Below are 26147 nucleotides of genomic sequence, written 5' to 3' on the forward strand. Positions count from 1 at the left end.
GGCAAAAATAAATCCCCAAAAGATATCTTAAAAAAGTAAGTAGGTAATCACACACATGTCCTTAATAAAGATTCCACATTTTATTATGTACACATACTCAAAACTGTATTTAACAATAGCACAAAACAATTAAAGAATAACAATAAAGTATTTAAAACAAACAAAAGCAAGGCAAAAAACATGTAAAATATGTACAGTAATCCAGTGGTCTAATGTCTATCAACGTGGGGGGTCCTTCACATTGAAAAGGTTGAGTTCCCTGCAGTAAATCCATGGAACACTTTGAGGTGCTTTTCAACGTGCTCTGTGTGTGTGCGCACGTTGACGCCTGTCAATCACCTGTCAAGCATTGACGTTAGAGACAACCCGTCAATCATCTGTCACATGATGACGTTAGACATCTGTCACATCATGTCTTGTGCTGACACCTGTCAATGTAAATGTCACGGCAGTGAGACAGCTTGTCTGTCTGTGGGACACCAGTCTCACTCCTTGCTTCCAGACGGCAGTGAGACAGCTGTCTGTCTGACACCCGTCACTCCTTCCCTCCAGACGGCAGTGAGACAGCTGTCTGTGGGCAGGTGAGGAGCGAACACCACCTCCAGCCTGCGGAGGACGCTGGTCTGGTCGCCCCTGACGACCGCCTGGTTGTCCCGGAGACGCCTCAGCATCAGCCGAACCATCACCTGATTGGCCCAGACCAGACCCAGCGCCGGCAGCACGTCACTGCACACCTGACTGACACGCGGGCAGACCGATGGACAGACAAGACAGACAGACAGACAGACAGACAGACAGACAGACATTGTTAAATTTAATTTAAACATTGTTTAAACTAAACTGTATTAAAACAGCACAATGCGACTTTCCTCTTCTACCACCTGATTTGAACCTGGATAATGACCGATGAACTCAATAACGGGCCGCATGTCTAATCAAAGACTCAGAGCACCTGCTGCACTGCTTGATGTTGTGCTGTATCCAACATGGCAGCCATGGTAACAAACAGGCAATGCAAATAGACGATGCAGTAACCAAACATTTATTCTATTTTTATCGACACCCAATTATCTTCTGAGGCGACCGTGTCCGCCCAGCGCAACACCATAAGCATTACCATAAGCAAGGAAATCATTGATTTGTTGATACTTTTGGGTCAATTTATTAATTAAGTAGCTGTGCAATATATAATAAACTAGAAAAAGTGCCCTTCTGGGCACAGGTCTCCACCAGGAGGATAGGACTGTGTGAGATGTTTGGCAAAATGTTTAGGAGTAATATAAATAAGTAATATGTTTGCCTTTGATGGCAATTGGATGATTTGAGGCATTTTGTTCCAAAAATGTGTTTTGCAAAAATCAACCTGTTGGTGGCGCTATAACAGGCCAATGTGAAAAGGGTGGGATATATTCCTCAGCCTAGTAAGAAAATGTGTGAAAGATTTGACGTAAATTGCATGCTGCGTTCATGATTTGAGGCTTTTGTTCAAAACTTGCAAACTGTGAAAGCCAATTATAGCCAATTAGGATGGAATATGAAATATCGGACAGATCCGACTTGAGCACATGACCATAGAGATACTGTGTAACGATTTTTGGACAGAATCTGGAGGAGTAATATCCAAAAATGTGTTTTACAAAATTCGGCCTCCTGGTGGCGCTATAAAAGGCAGATGTGGAAAATGCAGGTCAAAGGTTTGTCCTTGGCCTCTAGGGAGTGTGCATGCAACGTTTCACGCAGATCGGTGCAGTTTTAGGTAAACAATGTGAAAAGCTGCCTCATGGTGGCGCTATAACAGGCCGTTTTGGAAAATGCGGGGCAGAGGTTCATCGTTGGCATCCAGGGAGTGTGTGTGCAAAGTTTGGCATCGACCGGGTTAACGGTGCCGGAGATTAGCTGGTAACGGACGGACGGAAGGACGGACGGACACACACACACACACACGGACGGAGTGCAAAACATACTCTCTCCCCATGCCTTCGGCCTGGTGGAGACAATGATGAAATGAAACGCCGGTCATTGTTGAGAAATGCAACCCTTCAGCCCAATCACCCTGTCAGGTTTTAATTCTAAATTATGAATTAGCCCTTGCTTAACATACTAAAATACTCTACCATACAGATACAGAGAAATACATTTTATTTTAAAAAAAACAGCATTTACCCAAAGCTGCAGGCAACAGGGTCTGACCTGTCCACAACGTCAGTCACCTGCGGAGAGAAGCCACAACAACATCCTAGATCAGTGACATTGACAATTTACAATGTAGGCATTTAGGAGACGCTCTTAATTAAGTTAACGGGAACCGCTATTTGTAACTATACCTTTCAAGACGGGAACCCCTTTTTTGGTTGTTGTGTGTGCCATGTACAGTATATAGCAATTTCTTTTTGTGTGCAATTTTTGAATAATATATATGAATAACTTTTTTCAGAACGTGGGAGATATGCAAGCTCATAGCGTGTCACATTCATGATGCGATGCGAGTTTGTAGATCTGCTCAATTTTTCCATATTTATTTTACCTGATCTGCACTGATCTCATAAAATGGCCAATATGGAATCCTCACGACGGAGAACTTGAATCCATGCACATGCACACACACACACACACACACACACACACACCCAACCTGGTTAAGACAGAGGACAGGTGTGTTGTGGGCGTGGCTCAGGCGATGCAGCGTAGCGGCTAATGCTAGCAGGCAGCGTGACCTCTGGATGACCTCTCTAGCGGTGAACTCTGACCTGAAGAGAGCGGCGATCGAATCCACGACGACCAGACGAACCCGACCGGACGACAACAAGACCGCTAACCGCTGCTTCAGGAAGAGCTGCAACTCTGTCTGAACACACACACACACACACACACACACACACACACACACACACACACACACACACACACACACACACACACACACACACACACACACACACACACACACACACACACACACACACACACACACACACACACACACACACACACACACACACACACACACACACACACACACACACACACACACACACTTCAAGGACCCCCAGTTTGACATGCATTAGTCTACGGACCCCCATTTAATGGCATTTCTATCTCTGGGTCTGGTGCATCTGGTGCATCTCAGAAGCAGGACAGATTGTTGTTCGCAATGTTAATTTAACTCTGAGAGTGTGTACACTCTCAGAGTTATAGACCCATAAGGGTCCATTTGGTTCCAAACTATCATTTAGCTGGGGACCCCCTGGAACTCCCTCAAGGACCCCTGGGGGTCCCGGGACCCCACTTTGGGAACCACTGGTCTACACTACATCTGCGCGTGGACTCTGTTTTGTTTACAAAACAGACAGACTGCCACCAAAGCATGTGTGTGCGCTACTATGTGGCTTATTTCTAACCTATATATATTTTTACGTGCTGATTAAAAACATCTGTAATGAAAATCAGCTGTGTTTGGAGGACCAGGCCGCACTTCGTCATCACGCAGCACGTTTTCATTCAAGGAAGTCATTGAAATTTGAGTTTTTTAATATAGAAATATACAAATTTACATTTTCCCATTGTTCTGGCATCTATTGTTAGATATGCCCATATTTTGATGCTCTAAAAGTGTGAAAAACATATGTTTAATACATATAATTAGAAGAAGGAGAATACCAGCACTCACAGAGTAGTCCTTTAAGGCACTTTATTGCTTCATCTTTACATGGGAAAGGTAAGCTGCAAGCAGCAACACAACTGCTAATAAATATAATTAAACATAAATAAATAAAAGCATAAAACTATGAAATAGGGAGATATGAGGTTTTGCATGTTGGGTCTCACCAGGTCAGCCATGTGTTCAATATAGATGTTGTCAGAGAACGACCGGCTGGCCAGCAGCCAATCAGGAACGTCCGCTCGTAGCTCGGCATGATGGGAAATGAGCTGCATCAGGCGTCTGATGGGGAAGGGGTCCTCTGTACAGATGTACACTGCTCCTGACGCATGCATGCACGCACGCACGCACGCACGCACGCACACACACACGCACACACACACGCGCACACAGAGACACACGTGCCTTCAATATCAGTAGTTCTCAAATGTTCTCATGCCAAGGAGCCCCAAAATGACTAGTTATGTGATGAATGAATGAATGAAAATGAATGAATGGTTATTGTGTGGTCTAAACAGTAGGGCTGTCCCAGAACCATAGAGTATAGACAGAGTTGCAACATTGAGGGGGCAGAAAACAGCCCCGGACACGTGGTTCATGTACTCGCGTGAGCCCATAGACTCCAATGCATTTCGGAAAACTTCCGGTGTCCCTATATTCGCCAATAGAAGTCTATGTAGAAGAGCCGCCATTGGACTGGCCCTGGCTGTGACGTGAACAGAGTTGTCGTAACTCTGTCTTACTCTATGGCTCTGGGCTGTCCCCGACTAAGGATTTATATAGTCAAATCTGAATGGCAAAATGTTGCCTATAGTCGACTGATAGTCGCTGTGGGGGGTGCTAAATGTCTGATTTAACATATACTTGCTTATCCTATTTTCTTTCTTCCAAATATTAGATAATTAATCCATTTAAGCCAAAAAAACAAAACTATTGGACTAATGGCGGTCAGGGCTACTAGTACTAACCAGCATTCAGTCCTCCGTGCTCCACAGGTAGTTGAACTGACAGACACAGCTGAAGGGCCAGCTGGGTCTTTCCGGCTCCGGAGGGCCCCGCTAGCTCCGTGAGGCCCCTGAGAGGCAGGCCTCCCCTCAGCAGGGCGTCCAGCACGGGGCAAGACACGCTGAGTCTCTGGCCCGAGTCCAACCAGGGACACTGGCCACGGTACACCTGCAGAGCTACACGCACGCACGCACGCACGCACGCACGCACGCACGCACGCACGCACGCACGCACGCACGCACGCACGCACGCCAAAGTGAGAAATTAGGTAATATGCCACCATCAAGGCCTGCCAAGGCCGTGTGAAGTGAGGGGCGCTCTTATCATCATACATCACATTCCGTGCTCAGCCAATCAAATCATCACATTCCGTGGTACACACACACACACACACACACACAGACAGACACACAAAGCTCTACAGTCACAGTGGTGTCACTGTACAATTTACAATTTAGGCATTTAGCAGACTCCCTTAATCCAGAGTGATTTACATTAATCACATGACCAGAGATAATGTGTAAAAATGTGTGCGGTTTTTGGAAATAGTTTTAAAAAGTGTGTTTTGAGTCTGCCAAAAAATGGCAGGGCCTATATAGTGTGTTGCACCATTATCCAAGGAATCCAGGGAAAATAGATTTTGATTCTGCGACCTACAAAGGGTTATAGGTCAAAACGTCAAGTGGGCTATTATAGCACCATCATGCGGCCGATTAAAAGGTTCTTACTTGGCATACGGAACGGATTAGCTGCTTACAGACACCGACAGACACACGGACGGACTGGGGCAAAAACATCTCAGCCTTAAGGTGTAAAGAATGTCAGTGCATAGACAGGCCCAACCATGTGTGTGTGTGCATGCGCGTGCATGTAGTGTGTGTACCTGTAACAGGTGTGTGCCTCTGGTACGATGCAGCCACGGCCTTCTGCAGCTGCTGAACGTCGCTCCTGGACAGTCGTGTTCTCCGCTGCAGGTCTGCTGCCGACAGAACCAGGATCTCCTTGAACGACTTCACCTCGGCTGAAAGAACACCACATCGTCATGGCGGAGGAGTCACTTTCACACTTTGATGCTCGGGGAGGGACAGAAAGACTCGCTTTGTGTGCCAACAGGTGATATTACATGCTCCACATACTACTAGGCTCTATGCACTGCGAATAAATTGGGCCTGTTCGCCTCCCGTTTGTAATGCGGGACCTAGCAAAAACTTTTCTGGGAACTCGGATTACTTGTTACTTCACAGGTGTTACCAAGTATACTCAAACAGAGTCAGGGTGCTGATTGATATTGTTGGCTCGCTGGAAACACCATTGGGTCTCAAAGTGTGGTCCAGGTGTAACGCCTGGGAATCGCACCCGGGTCTCCCGCGTGGAAAGCCATGCCAAAGGTATATCCTTGTAACTCGTGGGAGATATTAGACTTTCAGGCCATCAGGCTGAGGTTGTGAGGCACTCTGCTACACTGGTGCCATCATGGTTCCTTGAGGGGGTTCCATATGGACCCTTACAGATGTGTGTAACTCTGAGAGTGTACACATGGAACCAAATAAATGGACCAAGGCAAGTAGCTATATAACTTTAACTTATGTTGGTTGCCATCAACGTTTCAACAAAACTATTTGCTGTTGAGCACAGAGCAAAAGCACAATCAATCAATCAATCAATCAATAAAGGGTTGCCTCTTCCAAATGACCTCTAACCAGTGAAACACAGTCCTGTTAGTTGGTATTATATTGTAATACTACTACTACTACTACTAATACTAATATTAATATTCCAGGTGGTCCTCATCTAAATGATGGTGAGTTGGTAACCAAATGGACCCTTAAAAATCATTAACTCTTGAGAGTGTAAAATTGAAACCAAATGGACCCAGGTGGCAGGTGGTCCTCAGCTAAATGATGGAGAGTTGGTAACCAAATGGACCCTTAAAAATCATTGGTTTCATTTTACATTCTCAAGAGTGAAATTATTGTTAAACATATGCATTACGTATTTTACAAGAAGTCTACACATTTAGAGAATGTAGAATTGTTATTGTGATCAACGTTTATTATCTCTCCTAATGTACCAATACCAACGTCAATACAGCATTACCACAGGCACTGTGTTGGGCAAAATCACATCCAACGACAACAAACTATTGAAATGAAATGAAATGAAATGAAATGAAATGAAATCTATATTTACCCTAGCCGCAATTTGCAACTCTAGATTTTTTCATAATGGGATGAATCTAGAGTTGCAATACCCTCCATTGACTCCCCACTCATCATTTTGCGTTTGCGATCTGCTTGTCTTAAACGACGTTAAACTCACCAACATTGCAGCTGTAGTCCAAGCTTGAATTATTCTCTTTCAATCTGCAAAGCTTGTTTTTCATAAAAATCCCCCGTAGACATGTTATGAGCTACTTTCTGTCAAGAAGAAGAAATGTTGGAGTTTGGAAGCGCTCGTTTGTATTAAGGGGTCGCGCTGCTGCCTCCTGCATTATGTGCAAATGCGAATCAGATGCATGCAGGGACGTTCAGTGACTTACGACGAGCGCTTCCAAACTCCAGCAGAATCACTTGCACAGAATTTCTTGACAGAAAGTAGCTCATAACATGTCTACGGGGGATTTTTATGAAAAACAAGCTTTGCAGATTGAAAGAGAATAATTCAAGCTTGGACTACAGCTGCAATGTTGGTGAGTTTAACGTCGTTTAAGACAAGCAGATCGCAAACGCAAAATGATGAGTGGGGAGTCAATGGAGGGTATTGCAACTCTAGATTCATCCCATTATGAAAAAATCTAGAGTTGCAAATTGCGGCTATATTTACCCAGGGTATCTGGGCTAAGCTCTAAGAACTTGTTTCCAGCCAGGCCCTGCTCATATAACACATTTCATCGTAGTGGTTGATGCCTTGTTCAAGGGCATTTCAGCGGTGGTAATTTTTTTAACGTGTCGGACGGCTGGTTCGAACTGGGAACCTTCCGGTATCTAGACCGCGCCGCTATCCGTTCGGCCACCGCTGCCATTCTTTAGTTAGTATTGGAATTTGGGTCTCATCGAGAGGCTAAATCTCAACAAATTTAATGGTGGTCCGTTGCTCAAGAGTGGAATAAATGTAATGAGCCTTTTGATGTGTGAAAAAGGTTGAAAACCACTGAAATGTACTACCTCTTTGCACAGCGGTGATGATTCTGGGGTTCAGCTCCAGTTGGTCCCACTTCATGTTTACATTTCCCGCAAATGCTTCTAAGTTCGTCCTACTTCAATTTCAATTAAAAGGAGCTTTATTGGCATGAGAAAACATACCTTTACATTGTAATAGCAGCAAGTGTCACTGTCAAAATATAATAAAAACTGTTGAAAATGGGGAAAGCACATACAGTTCATGGTACCGCATGTTGTAAACAGAGCTACTTGCTGCTCTGTCCGCGGACCGCCTACTGTGTTCTGTATGATCCGCTCATTTTGCACGCACACACTCACAGACTATAACACGGGCCGTGTCCGTATCCGCTCTCGACCGGATCTGCAAACTGCAGCGCGAACCGACCCTTCATCCTTCACCCTAGTCCACTTTCCAATGACCGCGCAACAAGTGTTGCCATGTTGGCTTAAGTTCCGCAACTATTGGCTTGTTTTTTCCTCAGAGTTGGGGGTTCGAAATGGTGAGTTGCTCAGTGGGCTTGTTTTAAAAATGCTGTGGCTTCTATGGCAAATTAATCTAACAAGCAACATTTCTTTGATATATAGAATTCCATATTCCATATAGGTTTAAGGGAGTGTGAATGCCAATGAGCGACATAATGGGTCTGGTCTAGTGGTCTTAAACCCTGGCTGTATGTATAATAATAATAAATGACTAAAACATAAAATGTTATAGACCCATAAAGTCATTATAATGATGTGTGCATCTAATTGCTTTTATGATGACTATATGACCATATTATTGCTTGTATTGGCTTGTTTTTCGAGGTGGGTTGGCTCATTTCTTTCACGAGAGTTGGCAACACACTGACGCCATCACCCCGCGCCTCCCGGACGGAACCATCGCAAAACAACGCCGTGGGGGTGCGAAAAGAACCCTGAGTCTATTCCAACTCCCTCCCCTGAGAAGGAGCAACGCTATTACATATGAATGATAATGTAATTACTGAATAAATAACAAAGGCAACGATATGAGTTGAAAATGTGTGTTTGAAGTCGCGGCGTTTAAAAAAAACCCCACGACGAGTTGGATTGTCTACGTCATCTCCACCCGCCGCTTCAGCAGCAAAACAACAGACCTAATAGATTGAACTATCACAACATTTCTTGTCAATATTATTCCATGATATTGGCACGGTGGTTAATTTGTTAATAACCACGAACATCATCATGCAATATCTGCCGAAACCCATTCAAATACCACGTTAAGAAACGAACTTAGTGCCAAACATCCTGTTGTATTTACCCCCCCTTTTTATTTGTATTTATTTTGTAATCTATCTGTTTTGTATCTGCATTTCTGCCGGTAAGTTTATCTATCAACGTATTGCTCGTTGTATTTCAATTGCTCTGGTAGTTTCGAGTTATTATGATCGTGTCTGTAGTGACGTTCTGTGTTTACGCTACTTAGCTGAGTGGGTAGAGAGGCCGCACGGCAACCACAAGGTTCCTGGTTCGCGTCCGGGCTCTGACTAACTGTGCCCGTGTTAATAACCCCCTTAGAGCAGCCGTTTTCAACCATTTTAATTTCAATGTCTATTATTTAGTCAGCATTTGAGCCACGGACCACCATTTGATCTCTCAGACTCAATAATATTTTGTTATCGTTGTCGACTGAGGGAACATACTGGGGCTACGTGCATGCATGCGTAAAAGCCCTCGACACTAACAGCTTCTGGCTAGGGGAAACACTATGAACACTAAAAGTCACAACATGTGTTGTGTGTGTGTGTGTGTGTGTGTGTGTGTGTGCGTGTGCGTGTGTGCGTGTGTGTACACTAGCACGTAGCAACGCATCTCAGGTTGAATCAGTAACACAAATTAAAATAAGTTCAACAGCACTATAATGCAAAATTATTATTGAATCCCCATTAGTATAGTTTTAACATTTACCAGACTTGACATGACAGACATATTAGTTGTAGCATAACCTCAGCAGACCAGTAAGCAGGGTATCAAAGGCTTTAATAAAAACCTGACATTACATACACTCCTAGATAGATTGTTCATACACATTTATAAGCTGCACAAATTAGAAATTAGAAATGTAACCACAATTTCATAGCTGAGATTCAAACTCGGTTCTCCTGGCCAAAGTGCTGCATTTTCTACCACTAAGCTACTAGAGCCTCCCTGCTTACTCGCCCTGGGGGAGAAATGTACTTTAGACGTTCAGGCAGTTCCTCTTCTCAACCAGTAGGTGTCATTACCATACCACTGAATCTAAATGTGTCAATAGAAGAGCAGGAACACCAAATATGCACCACCACAGTTGATAATGTATATTAAAAAGTGATATTGCTTTGTTAAACTAAGTGTTACATTGTATAGTAATATATTCTGAGTGTTTGCTATATATACATTTTTTTTAAGCAAGGATTTCTAACAAAATGTCCCTATATTCGGTCGGCAGCCGAATATATATATATCATTTTGGAGGGGCTCTTTGACTTTGACACAGTTTTGAGAGCTATACCATTTTGTGTCCCAACAGAAGCGGCGTCACGTCAACCATGACGTCCCGGCTGTGTAAGAACTGCGGCTGCTCCGACATCGACTTGGACCAGGCCAGAGGGAACGCGGTGTGCACCAGCTGCGGCTCCGTGCTCGAGGACAACATCATCGTCTCCGAGGTGCAGTTTGTGGAAGGAAGCGGAGGCATCTCCTCTGCCGTGGGCCAGTTCGTCTCTGCAGACGGTAAGAAGAACGCCGACAACTGCCGTGGTCTATTATAGAGCAATGGTTCTTCTCACCCTTTTCAGGCTGTGAAAATAATCATAATTTGAACTGGGGACCCCACCAAGAAAATAATATAATAATTGGGATCCCACCAAATAATCATATTTGAATTGGGAGGAACTGGGACCCCCCTGACAAGCAGTCAGACACCTGTGAGTGAAATAATTGACCAAACAAACAGTATATTGGTATTTGACAATGGCTACATGTGTATTCCCTCATAACACACCTGGAATAATCACATGACGTCAGGCTTTCAGTTAAACATAGTTGTGTTGCATCAATGCTTGGAGTTTTGTGGCACGTTCCTCTCCTTGTTTTAACATAAAGCTGTGGCTAGCATTCCACAGACGGGCTGAGAGCGACCATCAGGATGAGTTAAAACAGTGATTCTCCACCAGTTTTATATGCATTAGACCAGTGGTTCCCAAACATTTTAGGAGAAATCAGATGTTTCACTCGGACCCAAACTAGTGAAATGTACAAGCTCACGGCTTCGGCTTCTCACTGCACTGCAAGCTTGCAGATCTGTAATTTCTTAAACATATTTTTCTAATTTGGGGAATTTATTTGACTATTTTATTTCATTTATGTAATAATTTTTGAAAAATGTTTGAATTTGTTTTCAACTCGTGAACATTTTTGAATTTTTGTGGAAATCTTTAGAACATTGTTTAAAATAATAGTATTACATAAGTGACAAAATGTAGGGGAAAAAAATCACTTGTGACTAGGCATGTAACGATATATCGTATATCGATATATATCGATATTAATCCCGACGATATGAATCGATTCGAATGGGGGAAGATAAATTATATAAAATAAAATAAAACGGTAATTTTTCTTTAAAATATATATTTTTTGAATATCGTGAAAAATCGTATCGTGAACCTCATATCGTGATACGAATCGTATCGTACAATTTACAATTTAGGCATTTAGCAGACGCTCTTAATCCAGAGCGACTTACATTAGGTTAGGTTACATTAGGTATCGTGAGTTGAGTGAATCGTTACATGCCTACTTGTGACCCACAAAAATGGATCTGCCATAGGGATGTCCAGATCATGTTTTTTTTTGCTCCCGATCCGATTCCGGTCATTTGATTTTGAGTATCTGCCGATACCGATCTTGATCGGCCCCGATTTCCAATCACGTGATCGGATCGGGACAACCTTAATCTACTCTGTAAAATCCTCAGTGTTCATTTAACTCTGGAAGTGTATTTGGGTCCATTTTGTACACTCTTGTACATTTAGTGTCCGGGTAGTTCAGTCGGTAGAGCTCTCAGCTTTTAAGTTCAAGGGTTCGATCCCGGGCACCACCAAGCCAGCCTATGGCTTGGGTGCAGCAAGTCGTGCGGGAAGTACTGGGAGCTGATGGTAGGTGTGGCGCTCCACCTCAGCATCCATCACACAGGGGTCTAGCGCATTGTAAACGGGGACAGACTCCTGCGTGTTACCAACTGATACCGACAATAAGCCACTCCTGGCCTACATATGTACATTTTATTTATTGTCAGTTATTGGCTACAAGCACTGACATTTCTACTGTTGAACTCTTAATAGTGGCTCGGCTGAACAGAGGTCTGAGAGAGCTGATCTGTTCGTCATTTCCATTCACGAAAATGTCTTTTAAAATATCTTTACATTTTATTTTTGAATTTTCATTTCTGACAAGCAAGCAAGCTATATATAGGCTTAATATTAAATATTAGGACAAATCTGTGCGACTGTAAAGATTAAATGGAAGCGGGGAGTTGGCGTCACATCCGATTTATCCCCGGATCACTTTCAGACCTTCCGTTGCTCCAGGCTGTATGATGGGAGCATTTGAAAATGGTGGGAGGCAAAGGGCCCTATTATGCGTGTCTTAAGTACCAGGTCTTATGACTTAACTTAAGACCTGGAGGCGTGGTCAATGCTGTTTGGCCACTCAGAATAGCCAAATGGCATTGATCACGCCTCCAGGTCTTAAGTTAAGTAATAAGACCTGGTACTTAAGACATGCATAATAGGGCCCAAACAGTCTAAGGCTGGTGAGGCTACTATATGCCTCGACTGTCCTTCATGCAATACCTATCATCAATCAGTAGGTGTCCTAGTTGGCCACGTTATTGTAATGTCTCAGTAGAAGAGCAGGTAGACAACAGTATTAATATACTCTATGATTGGTGGAAATAATGTTTTATTCACTGAAGAGTTAAGGGTTGCAGCATGTTATGTATTTGCTTCTACCGGTTACCGATCTAGGATCTGATCCAGTCTGTTTCTAGCAAAAATGTAACTAATTCAGCAGCAGTAACAATAGTGTTTTCTATCAGTCAGTTGATTCTTCATATCCATATGAGTGAAACGGCCTGGATGATTTGTTTATTATTCAAACAGTTCTTATATGAGGCGATCTAAAAGCCCCCTATGGGGAAATCGGGATTACAATGCAAATAAAAAAGTACATGAACCTCTACCGATATTGACGTCAGACTTCGGTGCTCTATGGGTTGAATGTAATGTCAGCACGAACACAAACTCATATATCAGTTGACATTTTATTGACATTGAAAGTGTTGCTGGTTGTGTCCGGAGAAGGAGTATATAGTCTGTTCCAGAGGTCAGACCCTCAGTCACATCTTTGACCTGAGAAAGAAGAGAAAATACCCCTTTTAATATGATCATATCACATTAGAGTTGTTCCGTTACTTACAGTTGGGTGCCACCGATATTGTCCCTTATCATTTGACCCATTTAGGCCTGACCTCAAAATTTTAAAAAAAAATCTTCTAAATCCTCCAGTTTTCTGAAGTAAATATTTTCACGATTTTTCAAAAATAGCAGACCTACAAGCTCCGCTATGAGCTTGTAGATCTGCTATTTTTCAATAGCTAAATTATAACATAATGTTTAAAACACCAAAAGGGGTTTTGCGCAGATCACGCAAACCTCAGCAAAAAGAAAAGGACAATATCGATGGCCTCAAACTGTACCGGTCTCGGGATCTGCGAGTATGCCAGTCTAAATGACCACAATGATATGTAATTACATTAATAGGCCTGTCATGATTAATTGATTGTCAAAACAAAACGTTATGCTTCGTATTCACACACTGTACAGGACAACTGCACATACAAATAAATCACTGACACATTTAATCATTTTTTATATATTTTTTCTTCCCAAAAACCTTTCAAAATAGCGGAAATAGGTGATCTACAAGCTTACAACAACACGCCAGGAAGTGACGTTTTGTAAGATGGTAGATCTGCCCTTTCTGAAAAATGTAGCCAGCCAGTAGCCAATGAAAACCGTGTAACCCCCCTTCCTCTGTTTTCCTATTGGTTAACCCACATGACGTCATAGCCCGGCAGGCAAACAGGCCTGGGAATATAGATATAGATGTGCGATAAGGCGATAACAATAATGGGCTTGCTACTCGAGCCCACTATAATAAGTTATACAAAGTTAAAACATGGATACAAGCTTTGTGTCAGACAGTGACTATATACAAAACCTCAATTTAAATCGTTTTTTTGTTTTTTGAGGGGCACAGGTTTAATGTTTGTCTTTAGTTCAAAGTTTTTTGTAAACGCATTGACAATGAAGGGAAAATGTATGTCATATTGTCTCTTTCTTGTTAATGGCGTTTAATGTTTGTGTTGGCACCGTTTGTCTTACATCACCATTACATCACCTAATCAACATGAGTTTTATTTGAATCAAGTTTCATTAGTTCAACTTACATGATTTTCTTATAAAAGCATTACTGGCAATGAATGAATGAATGAATGACAGTTTACTTGTATGACAGCACTGATGTTGTGTTGTTGCCTCTCACTAAGCCACCGTGATGACTGCTTCCAAATAGCCGTGCTGTTCTGCTGCTGGGGGTCCCATAGTCTGTTGTGCGGGGCGGCCTGTAGTATGTTTTGCTGGGGACCCCCCGGTAGTCTGTTCTGATGGGGACCCCGTGGTCCGTTGGGCTGGCGGCCCCGAAATCTGTTGCACTGGGGGTCCACTCACTCCACTGGTCTGTTGCACTGGGGCCCCCGTAATCTGTTGTGGTGAGGGCCCCGTAATCTGTTGTGGTGGGGGCCCCGTAATCTGTTGTGGTGGGGGCCCCGTAATCTGTTGGGCTGGGGGCCCACTGGTCTTTTGTGCTGGGGGTCCCATAATCTGTTATGCTGCGGCCCCACTGGTCTGTTGTGATTGGGGCCCACTGGTCTGTTGTGCTGGGGGCCCACTGGTCTGTTGTGCTGGGGGCCCCATAATATGTTGTGGTGGGGGCCCCATAATCGGTTGTGCTGGGGGCCCCATAATCTGTTGTGCTGGGGGCCCCATAATCTGTTGTGCTGGGGGGCCCATACTCTGTTGTGCTGTGGGGCCCATACTCTTTTGTGCTGGGGGACCCATACTCTTTTGTGCTGGGGGACCCATACTCTTTTGTGCTGGGGGCCCCATACTCTTTTGTCCCGGCGGCCCCATAATATGTTGCGGTAGGGCCCCCATAATCTGTTGTGCTGGGGGCCCCATAATCTGTTGTGCTGGGGGCCCACTGATCCGTTATGCTGGGCGGGGTCCACTGGTCCGTTATGCTGGGGGAACAGTTTTCATTCACCTGGAAAAAAAAACAATTCAAGTGAAACATCAGTGCCCAACATCATGCTGTGGAAGTGTTCTAATTGGCAGAGTTATCAAAAGGTCTGATGCATGTTGTGATTGATGCAGTGTTAGGCCTGTAATACACCAAACCGCCGATTAGTGCCACCCTGTACCCAAAAATGTGGTCGCATGATGTGTGCAGAGATTAAAATAGGGTGCATTTTGCATCCCAAAACGCAGTTTATAGTTAAGGGACGCAATAAAACAACCCACGGGATGCACTACTGTACTGTTTTTTATCCTAGTTTATTTTGCTAGCTTTAGTTATAATACTCATTTATTCTGTTTTCTACATGAATATAACCACATTATAACCATATAAAATGAAATGGGAGTTAAATGCTGCAATTTGTAAAAAGAAAAATATGACTCCTCCTAACGTTGAAGTGGGACTCATAAAATGTCCCTGGGACTCATCTAAAAGACCATCCCTGCTTCCCGGGACTCATTGCATTGCAAACCTATTTACATCACTGTGTGTGCCGTCTGTGTGTATTGTGGCTTCTGCGGTATAGAGCGTCGCAGTCCTGCCCCCTTTCATGACGACGCCAGGCCCAGGAAATGAATCACAATGCATTTTTCCCATAGACATTTCAAAAAGTATTTATTTAAAGACCTTTTAAGCGTCGTACGAAGCCAACTCGAGTCGTGACAAATCATGTCAACACACACAATATTTTGGACCAAACAAATAATGACATAGAAGAAAAACAACAAAAAAAGTGTTGTAACCTACCGTTTTTTTTCTACTTTCTAATTCTTTGTTTGGCCCGAAAAGTTGTGTTTGTTGTCATGATTTGTCCCGACAAGAGTTTGCTTTGTCCGCGGCGTAAACGCGTCCTTAAATAAATACTTTCTGAAATGTCTATGAGGAAAATTAACAGAGAATCATTTCCTGGGCCCTGGTAGGGGGCGGGACTGCGCCGCTCTATAGCCAGTCATTATTAGCGCCGCGGGGGCTGCGACTTCTGATGTTGTTGTATGTTGAATAATGCAAGGCAAGAGCATTACGCTGATACGCTCACATTTTCCCAGTGCAAAGCCCATTCATAAGTTGGACAGCAGAGAGAGAGAGACAGACACAGGCACAGAGAGAGAGAGAGACAGACAGGCACAGAGAGAGAGAGAGACAGACAGACACAGGCACAGAGAGAGAGTCAGACACAGGCACAGAGAGAGAGACAGACACAGGCACAGAGAGAGAGACAGACACAGGCACAGAGAGAGAGAGAGACAGACAGACACAGGCAGAGAGAGAGAGTCAGACACAGGCACAGAGAGAGAGAGAGACAGACAGACACAGGCACAGAGAGAGAGAGAGACAGACAGACACAGGCACAGAGAGAGAGTCAGACACAGGCACAGAGAGAGAGAGAGACAGACAGACACAGGCACAGAGAGAGAGTCAGACACAGAGAGAGAGAGAGACAGACAGACACAGGCAGAGAGAGAGAGTCAGACACAGGCACAGAGAGAGAGAGAGACAGACAGACACAGGCAGAGAGAGAGAGTCAGACACAGGCACAGAGAGAGAGAGAGACAGACAGACACAGGCAGAGAGAGAGAGAGACAGACAGACACAGGCAGAGAGAGAGAGAGAGACAGACAGACACAGGCAGAGAGAGAGAGAGACAGACAGACACAGGCACAGAGAGAGAGAGAGAGAGAGAGAGAGAGAGACATGCACAGAGAGAGAGACAGACACAGGCACAGAGAGAGAGAGAGAGAGAGACAGGCACAGAGAGAGAGAGAGAGAGAGAGAGAGAGAGAGAGAGAGAGAGAGAGAGAGAGAGAGAGAGAGACAGACAGACAGGCAGACAGACACAGGCACAGAGAGAGAGAGAGAGACAGACAGACACAGGCACAGAGAGAGAGAGAGAGACAGACACAGAGAGAGAGAGAGAGACAGACACAGGCACAGAGAGAGACAGACAGACACAGGCACAGAGAGAGACAGACAGACACAGGCACAGAGAGAGAGAGACAGAGACAGACACAGGCACAGAGAGAGAGAGAGAGAGAGAGACAGACACAGGCACAGAGAGAGAGAGAGAGAGAGAGAGAGACACAGGCACAGAGAGAGAGAGAGAGACAGACAGACAGACACAGGCACAGAGAGAGAGAGAGACAGACACACAAAGGCACAGAGAGAGAGAGAGAGAGAGAGAGAGAGAGAGAGAGAGAGAGAGAGAGAGAGAGAGAGAGAGACGAGAGAGAGAGAGAGAGAGAGACAGACAGGCACAGAGAGAGAGAGAGAGAGACAGACAGACACAGCGAGAGAGAGAGACAGACACAGAGAGAGAGAGAGACAGACACAGGCACAGAGAGAGAGAGAGAGACAGACACAGGCACAGAGAGAGAGAGAGAGAGAGAGAGAGAGAGAGAGAGAGAGAGAGAGAGAGAGAGAGAGAGAGAGAGAGAGAGAGAGAGAGAGAGAGACAGACAAAGGCACAGAGAGAGAGAGAGAGAGAGAGAGAGAGAGAGAGAGAGAGACAAAGGCACAGAGAGAGAGAGAGAGAGAGAGAGAGACAGACAGGCACAGAGAGAGAGAGAGACAGACACAGGCACAGAGAGAGTTTTCGTCGACTACCTTTTTCCACCGACGAAAACTAAATGGAAACTGAATGAAAAGTAAGCTATGATGACTAAAACTAAGACTAAATATACTGACAATTTCGTCAACAAGTATAAGTCATTTTACACTTGGTTGCATGCTGAAAATAGCTGATCTACAAGCTCACACGCGTCACGCTGCGTCACGCTGCGACACGTTGTGGGCTTGTAGATCAGCTATTTTCAGCGAGTCATTACGATGGCATCAAGTCCCGCCAAAACACATTTTGTTCGACAAAATCAGCTGTAGATTTAGTCGACTAAAATCTTATGATATTTAGTTGACTAAAACTGGACTAACACTAAAACATTCCAGGTGACTAAAATGTGACTAAAACTAAAGGAAAACTATTCAATAAAAACTAAAATAAAAAATTGCTGCCAAAAACAACGCAGAGAGAGAGAGATCACTCAAACACTAGTCTCTCGCATAGCCAGACCTATACCCTAGGGGACACGGGGAGAACATGCAAACTCCACACAGAAAGGCCCTTTCGCCAACCCCACCTCGGGTATGGGCACTGATGGCTACAGATAATTCTGGGGGTCCTTGACATGAAAAAGGATGAGCACCACCACTGACGTAGGATTCAGAAGCCATTTTCTTTTAATCGGCCTCAGGTCTAAATGGGACAAGGATGGTAATCAGCACTGACCGTATTGCCTGGACACTTTCGGACGGGGACTTTAACGGCAGCACCTAAAGAAAAGACAGCAGAGTAAATATAATGTGTGCAATTCTTCCACCAATAGCTGTAGTGTAGATCAGGGGTTCTCAACGTTTTTGGCCGGGGACCCCCGGAAATGCTTTGGCAATGTCTCGGGACCCCCGCCCCGCCCCCGCCACCCTCCCGACCCCCAATATAAATTGACTGCTACAATAACCTTAAACCATTTTGGGCGGGAACCCCTTTTGGTGTTTTAAGCATTGTTATAATTTAGCTATTGAAAAATAGCAGATCTACAAGCTCATAGCGCGCCACCGAGTGGCGCGCTACGAGCTTGTAGGTCTGCTATTTTTGAAAAATCGTGACATTTATTATTTTTTAAATCTTTTTTTTTTTATTTTTTTTTTAATAATTTTGGGACCCCCTAAAATAATTTGGCGACCCCCCGAGGGGTCGCGACCCACGGGTTGAGAACCCCTGGTGTAGATCAGTGGTTTCCCAAACCTCTCACGTCGAGACCCAAAAGAGAGATTAGACATTTGCAAGGGACTGAAACTACAGTGAAAATAGCAGATCTAGCTTGTAGACCTGCTATTTTCACCCACTTCTTAATTATTATTATTAATGATAATAATTAATTCATGGCATTACTTTACAATTCATACAATTATTTAATATTAAATATTGAATATTTCGGCAAAATAAAATGGAAATGAAATGAAATGATTACTATATTTACCCAGGGTATCTGGGCTAAGCTCAAGAACTTGTTTCCAGCCAGGCCCTGCTCATAGAACATTTCATCGTAGTGGTTCAATGCCTTGTTCAAGGGCACTTCAGCGGTGGTAATTTTAACGTGTCGGACCGCTGATTCGAACTGGAATGTTTACTCGTGATCCATAAAAATTGGTCTGTGGCCCACAAATGCGTCCCAACCCATGCAGGCATATATTCGTGTTAAAGGACCACTTCACCACTTTTCAACCTATATCTTCATATAATAGGTCCTCACTAATAATCATGATAAAATGGCACAATTTGTCTCTACTCAGTCTGTGTCTCATAGGAGGGCTGTGGGCAGTTCAGAAACCTAATATAAACTGCAGGCTTTCTAGCCCTGACAAGTTACAATGCGAAAATGGAAGCGATCGCTCTCACGATAATACAAATCTAAACGGCTTTGTAAAAAAAAAAAAAATCTGCCTGACGATGTCACTGGTGGACGGGTTTCTGAACTGCCCACAGCCCTCATATGAGACACAGACTGAGTAGAAAAATATGGTGCCATTTTATCATGATTATTAGTGAGGACCTATACCTATTATATGAAGATACGTTGAAAAGTGGTGAAGTCGTCCTTTAACCCATTTTGGGCGGTAACCCCTTTTGGTGTTTTAAACATTATGTTATAATTTAGCTATTGAAAAATAGCAGATCTACAAGCTCATAGCGCGCCACTCGTCTGCTATTTTTGAAAAATCGTTAAAATGTGCCTCAAATGTTTCCGAAAATTGTCATGATTTAGAAAACATTTCTTTTTTATTTCGACGTCAGGCCTGAATGGGTTAAGATGCGGCAAGAAAACGCCTAGAGCAGGCGTCTCTTGACCCTCCTCCTGGTCTTTAGACAGCTGGTGGATAATGATAATGATAATGAATTTTATTTATATAGCACCTTTTTAAAACAATGTTCCAAAGTGCTGCACAGAGCAGGGTGAAGACAAAACAAAGGAAAAAATACATCAAGTCAAAAAACAAAAACAACAACAAACAAAAGCAAATACAGCAAAATTACAGGAAATACAGTAACAAACTTTAAATATGTACAGTCGCGTAACATTTAGTGTAGAGGTACGTTTTTAATTTCGACTTAAAAACAGGCACGGAGGGTGCTAGCCTTAGCTGTGTCGGCAGTGCATTCCACAACGTAGGTGCACGGGCAGAAAATGCCCGATCACCACGAGTAATTAAATTAGTCCTAGGGACATCAAGGAGGGCCTTATTTGACGATCTAAGGGTGCGATCTGGTTTGTGCGGGGAGAGCATATCAAGGATATATTCAGGGGCCATTCCGTTTAAGGCTTTGTATGTGATAAGAAGAATTTTAAAATCGCACCTGGAGCCCACAGGCAACCAGTGAAGGCCAGCTAATATGGGTGTGATATGGTCTCGTTTTCTCGTGTTTGTGAGTAGTCGGGCGGCAGAGTTCTGTATGAGTTGTAGACGGGAAATTGCTTTTTTGTTAAGGCCGGAGTAAATGGAGTTGCAGTAGTCAAGGCGTGATGAAATGAGGGCGTGAATTACTTTTTCAAGGTCAGGGGGTGAGAGGAATGATTTAATTTTTGCAATGTTTCTCAACTGAAAATAGCATGATTGCACAACTGTGGTTATTTGTTTATTGAATGATAGGTCGGAGTCAAAGATCACACCCAGGTTGCGGGCTGCAGGTGTGATATTTGTGGACAGGGAACCAAATTGAGGGTGGAGGGAGAGGGTTGAATTAGAAGGGCCAAATAAGATAATTTCAGATTTGGACTGGTTGAGCTGGAGGAAATTTTGTGACATCCAGTCCTTGATGTCGGATAGACAGGCTATGAGGCATGATATATGATCTGAACCGGGTTTGAGTGGGATGTATAGCTGAGTATCATCGGCATAGCAGTGAAAGTTGATGTTGTGTGAGCGAATGATGTTACCAATGGGGAGCATGTAAATAGAAAATAGCAGTGGACCTAGAATTGATCCCTGAGGGACCCCACATGTGAAAGGGGCCTGAGTGGAGGAGGCCTCTCCTATGCTGACGGACAGGGTCCGGCCTGAAAGGTACGAGCTGAGCCAGTCCAGTGCCACCCCTTTAATACCCACCCAGTGCTCAAGTCTGTGAATTAAAATGGAGTGATCTACCGTGTCAAAAGCGGAGCTAAGATCCAGGAGAAATAGCACTGAGCAGTCCCCGGAGTCAGCGGCAAGGAGTAAATCGTTTGTGACTTTTAAAAGAGTTGTCTCTGTGCTATGGAGGGTGCGGAAACCTGATTGAAATTTTTCAAAAATGCTGTTAAAATTTAAAAATGAAATCAGTTGATTAGAAACAACTTTCTCTAAAACTTTGGATAAAAATGAAAGTTTGGAAATAGGTCTAAAATGATTAAGAACGAGGGGGTCAAGAGATGGTTTCTTCAAAAGGGGCTGTACAAGGGCCTTTTTAAGGCTGGAAGGGAAAACACCAGAGGACAGGGAACAGTTTAAAATAGATAAAATGGATGGCAATGATGGCAATGATGCTCGTGCGCGGCTTCAACTTGTAGCGTTACAAGTTAAAGCTGCACACTAGCGTCATTTCCATCCACCAGCTTGCCGCCTCTTGACGCTTAATGGACAACTTTGGGTTTTTTCAACCAAGGTTTATGTTTTAGCTTGTTATTAGCTGCTTTCTGTCGTTTTAGCTATTTTAGCTATTTTTGGCAGGGAGCGGGGGCATTCAAACAAGTGGCTACAAATAATTGTTTTTACATTTGTTTTTACGCTGTTTAATTAATTGTTATTTATTATAGTAATTACATCTGGCCACAAAAGATCACGGGATCCATTGTATGTGAATGGGGGATACTAGGGGGATGCCATTGTAGCAGTGGCTCAGACCCTCAGCCTGGTTGCCTCAAAAGTCTAATATCACCCCCAGTCCATAGGGATATCTCTTTGGTCTAGTGGTTAAGATGTTGGAAAGTGGGAGACCCGAGTTCGAATCCCGGGCGTTATACTGTACTGCAGGGTTCCCCAATAGGCGGCCCGCGGGCCATTTGCGGCCCGCGGAGCGCCCCCTTGCGGCCCGCGGAAGAATAGATTTTTTTTTTTTTGTGGGGGGGTCCCAGATATAAATGGCATTAAATGGGGGTCAGTAGCCTATGCATGTCAAACTGGGCATCCTTTTCAAATGGGGTCCTGCCCTGAAAATGAATTTTCAGGGCAAGACCTCGACCTCACGCGTGCGGACTCGGCCCCCAGCCTGGTACCCTAGTCAAAATATGGCCCTCGAGGAAAATTAATTGGGGAACCCTGCTGTACTGTGAGACGTTGGCTCAACAATGTCAGTTCCCTCTTCACATTCAGTAGATCCCATGATATTTTGTGTCCAGGTGTAATTTCCTGGGGTCTAGTAGGACTAAAGTAAATAATACAATTGCCGTAACATGTAAAAAAGGCGCTCTGATCATTGTACATCAGACATAATTCTCTTTTGTGTAGGACAAAAATACCGATTTGCTCAGACCCATTACGTAAATTCTCCATTCATTGTCAATGGGAATTTAATCTTTGTGTAGGACGAAAATTGTCGTTTTGCTCGTTCACATACGACGTAAATTCTCCATTCATTGTCAATGGAAATGCCCCCCTGTCAAAATTAGCTAACATCGTTAAAATGAAAGAAAGCAGTGAATGAAAGAAAAGAGGAGGAGGCTTTTTTTACCTGCCATATTCTGCTTGGATGTGATGGAACCGAAGCCTCCCGTCATCAGCCTGTCCACAGATAGCCTGTTACTGATGATGCTCAGAGGGTAGAAACATCTCACGGTCACCCTGGGAGAGGTACAAGAACACCCATCACTTTAAAAAAAATCACACCTGTGTGAACCGAGTGGTGTAAGGTCTTATATAACCTGTCTGACGTAATGAAATCATGTCTGACGTAATGAAATCACACCCGGGTGAACAGGGTGAACATAGCAACCATGCTCATTTTTTCTGCACAGACTAACAAAGCCAGTTGTAGGAGTGGTTTACACCACTCAAGAATCATGTCTGACGTAATGAAATCACACCCGGGTGAACAGGGTGAACATAGCAACCATGCTAATTTTTTCTGCACTAACAAAGCCAGTTGTAGGAGTGGTTTACACCACTCAAAAAAGGTAATCTTCTTCAGTAATATTTTTTGTAATTGTGTCCTCTTGAGGACGGTGTTGGGTGGCGCTGTGATTTCCTGGAAGGTGTGTCATTCCACACTGTGATTGGCTGAGCATCGCATAACTGGTGTGCCACAGAGGAGTGAGGGGACACCCGTTAAGTATAAGTGTCAGATATAGGGACGAGAGAGGGGGAGGGGGAGATAGAGGTACAGGATTGGGTATGTTGGATAAATATTACATTTTAATTTGTTTAACTCGTTGCGAAGTTGGATTGAGCCGACTCAGGGCCGTTGGAGTTGTGGCCCGATAGGCCACAGAATACTAAATCATGTTCTGGCGAGAGCGTTTGCCCCGACTGCCACTCAAAGTGGCTACTGGCCAATCACAGCGCATCCTTGCACAAGTGCACTGGCCAATCGCATCGCCTCCTTGCACAAGCTGTATATATCCGACTTATCTTACCAACATATCCACGGGTCTGACATCACAAACCCAAGATCTGAGCCACATCCAGATTGGAATCTGATTTGTTTAAATGAGTCATGTGACCATTTAAATCGGATTAGATTTCGGCTAGATTTGTCTGCCAGTGTAAATGGGGCCTTATATCCACCGTATATCAGCTTCCCCGTCGCTAGGCAACTAAAGCGCTCGATTTCGGTCTAGTTGCTCTGACCAAGATGGCCGCAGCCACAGAGTCCTGTAATGGTCGTGATCTTTGGCCGCGTTTTTCTCCGAATTGAGGCTTAACAAAGAGCTTGTGGCTAAACAATAACTACATTAATTGGACCCATCCTGAAAAGTAACAGCTTTAAACATGCAAGGTTTCCAGGCCTTGCGTTAATGTTTTGTCATACTTAAATGTAGAGTCTCTGGAGATGAGTGTTGTTCCGTCAGCGATGAGCTCTCTGTCGTGGACAATTTGGTTCTCGTAAACCATGTAGGCCGGTCCCACCTGCACGCCACACACACACACACACACACACACACACACACACACACACACACACACACACACACACACACACACACACACACACACACACACACACACACACACACACACACACACACACACACACACACACACACACACACACACACACACACACACACACACACACACACACACACACACACACACACACACACACACACACACACACACACACAGTGAGGGAAAACAAGAACGCTCGCCCCAAAACACGCTCAACCCCGGGTCAAATCCGACGACCTCGGAACAGTCACCTAAACGTAACCTCAGTAAAACAGAAAGTGTAAACTCGCTATGTAGCGAAAATATAGCGAATGTTATTTAATTCGCCCAAAACCATACATTTTGTAACCGGCGATCATAGCGTTTATAGAAATTTGCCGCAAATCAAGATCGTTTTGATCAAAAACGCTCACTTCCTTTTTTTCCCCTCCCATTTACTTCATTGCACGGCAACCGGAGTGATACAGGCGCGTGCAGAACAGAGTTATGAAACGTAATTCAAAAAAGAATCAAAGATGTCAAAAGACGATCTCGGCGACGAGCGCCATAGACGTCAAAAGACGATCTAGGCAGTGGGTGAGTTAACCCATTCAACACGGGAACTCCTTTTGGTGTTTTAAGCATTATGTTATACTTTAGCTATTGAAAAATAGCAGATCTACAAGCTCATAGTGCGGCAACGAGGGCTGCGCTACGAGCTTGTAGATCTGCTAGTTTTGAAAAATCATGAAAATGTAGTGAATCTTTGAATATATATTCTTTCAGAGCGAATGTTTTTAACTCAAATCTTTGCTTCATATTTTCAGATGGGGGTCGGCAGCCAATTACATATATTTTTGGGGGTCCTTGACATGAAAATGTCTGAGAAAACGGTCAGGATTTATGGGTCTAAATGGGTTAAAACATCTCACCTTGACCGTGGTACCACAGGAGTCCAGTGGGAAGCTGAACAGAGCTCTGTTGTGGTCAGCCCGTTGGGGGCGACAGCTCCTGTCCAGCAGGGAGGTTCTGTGGGGTCGGATGATGGGCCAGGTGCCGGTGGGATTGGTCACCACCGTCATGACCCCGTCAGGAGAACACACTGAGAAACACATCGTTATCGCTTTGTCAAACCATTGTGGATTCCGTGTGGATGTACTACACAAACAGACATTTAATGCATCCGAGAAGAGAATAGCCAAGTGTAAAATCAGCCAGTATGACGCCATCAAGGCCCGCCAAGATACATTTCAGCCAACTAAATCAACTGTAGATTTGGTCGACTAAAACTAGACTAACATTTCAAAAGACATAAAATATGACTAAAACCAAATGGAATTATATTAAAAAAGACTGACTAAAACCAAATGGAATTTTATTTAAAAAAAAAGACCAAACCAAATAAAAACTAGAAAAAGTGCCCTTCCAGGCACAGGTCTCCACCAGGAGGATAGGAGTGTGTGTGATGTTTGGCAAAATGTTTAGGAGTAATGTTTAGGAGCCTTTGATGGCAATTGGATGATTTGAGGCATTTTGTTCCAAAAATGTGTTTTTCAAAAATCAACCTGTTGGTGGCGCTATAACAGGCCAATGTGAAAAGGGTGGGATATATTCCTCAGCCTAGTAAGAAAATGTGTGAAAGATTTCACGTAAATTGTATGCTGCGTTCATGATTTGAGGCTTTTGTTCTAAACGGGGCAATCTTGCAAACTGTGAAAGCCAATTAT

The 26147-nt window shown here is 43.9% G+C and overlaps 3 protein-coding genes across 8 annotated transcripts in view; 1 reads left to right on the top strand and 2 right to left on the bottom strand.

The window, feature by feature from the left end:
• Positions 1-71: 71 nt before the first annotated feature.
• On the bottom strand, positions 72-8292 carry xrcc3 (X-ray repair complementing defective repair in Chinese hamster cells 3). 3 transcript variants are annotated; one of them, XM_079526258.1, is made up of 8 exons: positions 8040-8292; positions 7828-7919; positions 5547-5684; positions 4627-4839; positions 3826-3974; positions 2633-2845; positions 2164-2210; positions 72-738 (listed from the first exon to the last, which is right to left on the bottom strand). In XM_079526258.1, exons 1-8 carry the CDS (start codon positions 8054-8056, stop codon positions 486-488), a joined length of 1122 nt encoding a protein of 373 aa, XP_079382384.1. In that variant the 5' UTR covers positions 8057-8292; the 3' UTR covers positions 72-485. The 3 variants fall into 3 exon arrangements, with proteins under 3 accessions (XP_079382384.1, XP_079382383.1, XP_079382385.1); XM_079526257.1 differs by having other exon boundaries at positions 3826-3980; positions 8040-8289; XM_079526259.1 differs by having other exon boundaries at positions 3826-3980; positions 7828-8288.
• An 800-nt stretch (positions 8293-9092) lies between these two features.
• Positions 9093-26147, top strand: part of brf1b (BRF1 general transcription factor IIIB subunit b) — a 63551-nt gene continuing 46496 nt past the window's right edge. Inside the window, exons 1-2 of the mRNA XM_079526691.1 lie at positions 9093-9169; positions 10358-10560. Coding sequence (XP_079382817.1) covers positions 10377-10560 — 184 coding nt within the window. The 5' untranslated portion in view covers positions 9093-9169; positions 10358-10376. The remainder of the gene's footprint in view (positions 9170-10357; positions 10561-26147) is intronic.
• LOC306941299 (uncharacterized protein) overlaps positions 12952-26147 on the bottom strand; it is a 29262-nt gene continuing 16066 nt past the window's right edge. For all 4 annotated transcript variants that reach the window (XM_079526687.1, XM_079526686.1, XM_079526685.1 and 1 more), the window contains 6 exons: positions 25353-25522; positions 24302-24399; positions 23006-23115; positions 18530-18573; positions 14399-15216; positions 12952-13241 (listed from right to left, as the gene is read on the bottom strand). In XM_079526687.1, the coding sequence (XP_079382813.1) occupies positions 13229-13241; positions 14399-15216; positions 18530-18573; positions 23006-23115; positions 24302-24399; positions 25353-25522 (1253 nt within the window). In that variant the 3' untranslated portion in view covers positions 12952-13228. The remainder of the gene's footprint in view (positions 13242-14398; positions 15217-18529; positions 18574-23005; positions 23116-24301; positions 24400-25352; positions 25523-26147) is intronic.

This window comes from Electrona antarctica (genome assembly GCF_951216825.1).
Source record: "Electrona antarctica genome assembly, chromosome: 17".
Taxonomy (NCBI): domain Eukaryota; kingdom Metazoa; phylum Chordata; class Actinopteri; order Myctophiformes; family Myctophidae; genus Electrona; species Electrona antarctica.